Consider the following 4752-nt stretch of genomic DNA (forward strand, 5'->3'; position numbering starts at 1 on the left):
CGTCCCGGCGGATGGGGACATACCATGCGCATCCGCTCGTCCTCCAGGTTCCGCAGCACCGTGGCGAACTCCTGCAGAGACTTGGCTGGAAGGGACACAATGCGCAGTCAGCATTTAACAATGTTTTATTTTATTTTTAAGAGACTGAACAGGGGTTTTTGTTGGGTTGTGGTTTAGGGGGTTGGTTGTTTGGGGTTTTGTATCATCTCTGCTCTCTCCCCAGAAAGGTTTCCAGTTGCCTACAGAAGTGACCGGTAGCAGAGCATCCCCAGAATCCTTTTTCCCACCTCCAGAGAGAACACAGCACCTTTATCTCAAACCTGCCCTACCCAACAGCCGGCTGCTGATCAGCCCATCAGCCTGGCGCACGACTGTGGCTGTCCAGCATGTGCGTCACAGCACAGGGGAAAAAAGAAAGAAAAAAAAAAAAAGAGAAAGCTATTTGTGCTGAGAGACTGGGCACAAATAAATCAGCAAAGTTAAATCAGCGCTAAAGCTCATTTGCCCTCCTGGCTCCAGACAATGTGCACAATCAGCTCTGAAAGTTCAGCTGGGGCAGAAGGGGGATAACACGGAGGGAAGCAGCCGAAGCTGTTGCCCTGCGTAGCGAGAAGCTCGGCGGTGGAGCCAGGCTGGGTTTGGGAAGCACGGCCAGGCTCAGCACTGCAGCCTGCTCTTGGGCAGCAGCTCCTCTCCTCCAGACCCCAGCCCCTTGCAGGGTATTTAACCACGAGCACATCTCCAGATCCCTGCTCTGCAATGCGAAAGGGCCAGATCATCAAGACGGTTTCAGATACGGGCGATCTTCCTCCTTTCCTAGATTTTAGGCTAAATTTAGGTCAAGAAGCAACAATTGATCTCCTTGGGAAAGCTTTGCCGATGCTGAACCAGGAGAAATTTGCCATTTCCAGAGAGCAGGGAAGCACCCAGACAAATTCCCAGGCCCCCGGCATCCCCGTGGGTGTTTCTCCCCTGGACCCTGCTCAGCTCAGGGGCTGGAGCGTGGCTGCAGAGCTCCCCACGGTCCGGCACTGGGACTCACCGATGCAGATCTCGTCATCCGTCTCTGCGTCGCCGATGCAGCGGAACTTGAACTCGTTGAGGGAGTCTGCAAACTTGCGCTTGGCTGCCGACAGGTCTGCCGGAAGAGGGGAAAACACAGATGTTAGAGAAGGAAAAAGCCCACCACCAGCACGATGCAGCCGGCAGGTCCCCACGGGGAGACCCGTCTCAGAAGCCCCGAGAGCACTGCCCTCCTCCTGCGCCCACCCCAGGGACGGGGTGCTGCAGGGTCCCGGCCAGCACCTGCCAAAAATTGCTCCAGGAGATGAAACCTCAAAACATCATGAGAGCCATGCGGGAGCTTGAGCCCAGTGCCACGGGGCAGTGACCCCCAGAGCTGCCACCTCTGCGCGGGCTCCTGCTGCGGCAGGCACGGGCAATACACAGAGGTTTAATGCTTCCCAAGCTGCGGATTCTCTCCTGAGATCGGAATCCCATTAAGTTCTTACTGGCAGTGACCTGAGCGGATCCAGGATTGGCTTTTTGAACCAGCCCCGTAACCCTGCACACACACACACCATCCCGGGCACCGCGAGGCCACCGGCTTGGAGAGGAGCTCGAGGGACTGCAGGCACGCAGACAGTGCTAGGAAGACGTAACGCTAATTCCCCTGGGCATTTCTTCACTCAAAGTCCAGAAATTCCGTGGTTTTTCTTCCTTTCCAAGCACAGGTACAAAACACGTGTGTGCACAAAGGCCATTTCCTCCTCCCGGACACCAAAAGATAACTGCCAAAGAATTCCAGCACTTTGCTTCTCCCATGGGATAAGGGAGTTCACAGCTTTCTCCAAGCATTAAAGCTGCTCTCGGAGTGTCTCAGAGCCCTGGGGCTAATCCTGCCCACGGCTGGGTCCTGGTGCAGCTCGTCCCTCTCCTCCCCTATGTGCAGCAGGGGCAGCCGGAGCGCTCGGGGACTTTAACCCTGTCCCTGGAGCCGGGTGGCCTCCTGCCTCCTCCAGAACACTAATGAAGACGACATTAATGACTTCAGGAGTCATTTCCTCTTTCCCAGCTCTGTGCTGACCACCAGCCACGCTCTCCCCACCGTGAAGCCTTCAGAGCTGGCGGCATCCACCAGCAGTGGCCCACGGCGCTTATAAATAGGCGAGGGAGAGGCAGGGGGAGAAGGGAGATAATTCCTGGTGCGACAGAGATAAAGGAGGATCGCTGGCAGCCCTTGCTGGACGACACAGCCCAGTCGCAGGGGCGAAGCAGATGCTAAAATTAGCAGCAGGCTCAGGTGGAAAAGCAGAGAGGAGCACCCGCACCGTACCTCGGACACCATCCTCCCTGTGCCACCCTCGCACCCATCCACACGCCCAGCATCCCATTTTCCTAAAAGCTTGAATGTCTCCTCTGCATTTTGGGGAAAAACCCACCCAGTGGGAGCAGCCAGAGCTCACGGCTGTGCTGCAGGCAGGGGCGGTGGGGAAAGCAGGGCAGCCCCTCTGCGGGCTCAGCTCCCGAGGCTGCTTCTTCCCCAGGGATGTGCACAAGCAAACCCAAAATCCTACAAAGGCTGGAGAGAAACTTCTCCTTCCTCTCGTGCGAGAGTAAAACCACCCAGACCTTGAGCATGAGTCACAGCCGGGCTGCGCCAAGGGCTGTGAAAGTTTTATTTCCAAGTTCTCCGGCTGGCTTCCTCACTCAACCGCAACATCAGGGAAAACCACCACAAAGCCAGAAAAATCCTTTGCCCTGAGCAATGCAACCTGCCTGGGGTCCGGGCACCACTGAGCTGGGTGGGCTGGGATGGGTCCGGGGATGCGCAGGTGCTGGCAGAAGCAGCGATGTCTGGCAGTGGCATCCCAGGAGGTGAAAACATCCCTGTGGAAGCTGCCAGAACACCGGGAGGGCAAGCAGTGGCCCCTGGACCCCCAGGGTGCAGCCGCCATGGAGCCACGTGCCTGCCTGCGCCCAGGACCCGAGACTAAACCACACAGAGAAGGGACCAGCCAGGCAGCAGCAGAGCAGATGTTCTCCATCCCACCTGCAAGGTGACGCGCCTGCTCACCAGCCAGCACAGCCCAGGCAGCCCACGGCCGTGGCTCACTCCTTTCCCCATCCCATGGGGGGTTGCTATCATACTCCTCCTCCTCCTCCTCTTCGTCACCTCCCCTGGCTCCCCATTCACACCCCAGGCTGGCGGGGAAGGACGATCCCTCTGGGAAAGCCCACTTGACAGAAAACAGGCACACGCACCGCGTGCCGGAGGTGCAGCTGCCTAGCTACAGCACCCAAGAATCAAAATAAAACGCCCTTTGTCAGAGATTTATCAGCTCATTCCTGCGATCTGGGGTTACCCATCCAGCCGTGCCCGGGAGCCGCCCAGCAGCGCTCCCTTTCCCTTCCTGGAAGAGGGTTTATGTCCTGAACTGGGTGCGATGGGAGAGAAAACTGCAGAGGATGGGAATGAGAGACATGGAAGGAGAGGAGACCTTGCAGAAGGCAGAGGTACCAGCAGGAGCCTGTCCTGGGGCAAGGAGGGAGCTGGAGCTGAACCCCAAGGTCTGATCCTCTCTTTCCCAGCAGCAAGTCCGAGAGCAGCGACGGCAGATGGACAGAGGCAGCCAGCTCCCAGCGACCTGCTCTGCTTGTCCCCAAAGTGCCCAGCATCTCCTGCCCATCAGTGTGGACAAGCCGAGCAGGCACCGGGGCTCCCTCCAAACCCAGCTGGAGCCAACGTTACCCCAGCCCGCAAGGGAGCCCCTCGCACTCCCACTGCCCACCCGCCTGAGTCACCCTGGCGTCCCTCCTCCTCCTCCTCCTCAGCTATTGAGTTAAATCTTCTTTCTGGGAAGCGGCTGCTGTTACTGCGATGAGACTGAAGTGGTTGGTTTTTTACATAAAACCCCCTTCCAAAGGAATTTGGAACTATTGAAAAAGGACGTTTATAGAAGGAAGATGTGATTTCACAACCTCCTCCACCCATACAGCACCCTGGGACCGATGGGGACAATGAGCTTTGGCCACTTCGGGGAAGCCCTGCCGCCAGCCGCTCCCTCCCAGCCACCGGCTCCCAGAAATTTCCCCGACTTCATTCCCCAGCTGGACATCTCACCTCTGTGCAACACCCCATCACCCCCTCTTTGTGCATTTCAGTGTTTAAACCATCTTCAGGCTTTCCCAAGAGGAGCACAGCAGGAAGGTGTGCTGGAACCTGAAAGCCGGGGCAGATGTGCAGAGGGAGCGTTGCCCTTACATCAGAATTTTTCAGGGGCTGAGATGAGGTGGCAGCTCCTCCACCTGCCTGCTTTTCCTGGCTGGGATGGACGGCTGGGAAATGTGACCACAGGGCACAGAGGGGAACTGTAACACACCAAAATGAGACATCAAGAAGACAGATATCCCCTGCTGCCCGCCCCGAGCTCCCCGGTCCCACTGTCCCCGTGGGAGCGTGGTCCCCCAGCCCAGCAGCGCGTGTTTGACAGATCAGGGCGGCCAGGGAAAAAACTGCTGGCTCAGAACGTGGGGACTCTCCCCAAAGCTGACTTTGCAGCCAGCTTGCTATTTAATCTGGAAAAAGCAAAAATAGTTCTGGCTCAGCTGTGCTGTGGGGACACGGGGACAGAGGCAGGAGCAGCAGGACGCTGCAGGCGGTTCAGTGAAAGACAAACCTGGGGAGAACCCCGGGAGCAAAGGGTTAATGCTGCTGCACGGGGGAAAGCAAAGGATGCTGATGAGGCCACC

The 4752-nt window shown here is 57.6% G+C and overlaps 1 protein-coding gene across 1 annotated transcript in view; it reads right to left on the reverse strand.

Moving 5' to 3' along the window:
• LOC104469405 (rho GTPase-activating protein 26) overlaps positions 1–1138 on the reverse strand; it is a gene marked incomplete at both ends in the record, with an annotated part of 8259 nt that extends 7121 nt beyond the window's left edge. The window contains 2 exons of the mRNA XM_010083890.1: positions 24–85; positions 1043–1138. Of these exons, the coding sequence (XP_010082192.1) occupies positions 24–85; positions 1043–1138 (158 nt within the window). The remainder of the gene's footprint in view (positions 1–23; positions 86–1042) is intronic.
• Positions 1139–4752: the final 3614 nt, after the last annotated feature.

Source organism: Pterocles gutturalis, unplaced genomic scaffold (assembly GCF_000699245.1).
Source record: "Pterocles gutturalis isolate BGI_N339 unplaced genomic scaffold, ASM69924v1 scaffold14440, whole genome shotgun sequence".
In the NCBI taxonomy this organism is placed as follows: domain Eukaryota; kingdom Metazoa; phylum Chordata; class Aves; order Pterocliformes; family Pteroclidae; genus Pterocles; species Pterocles gutturalis.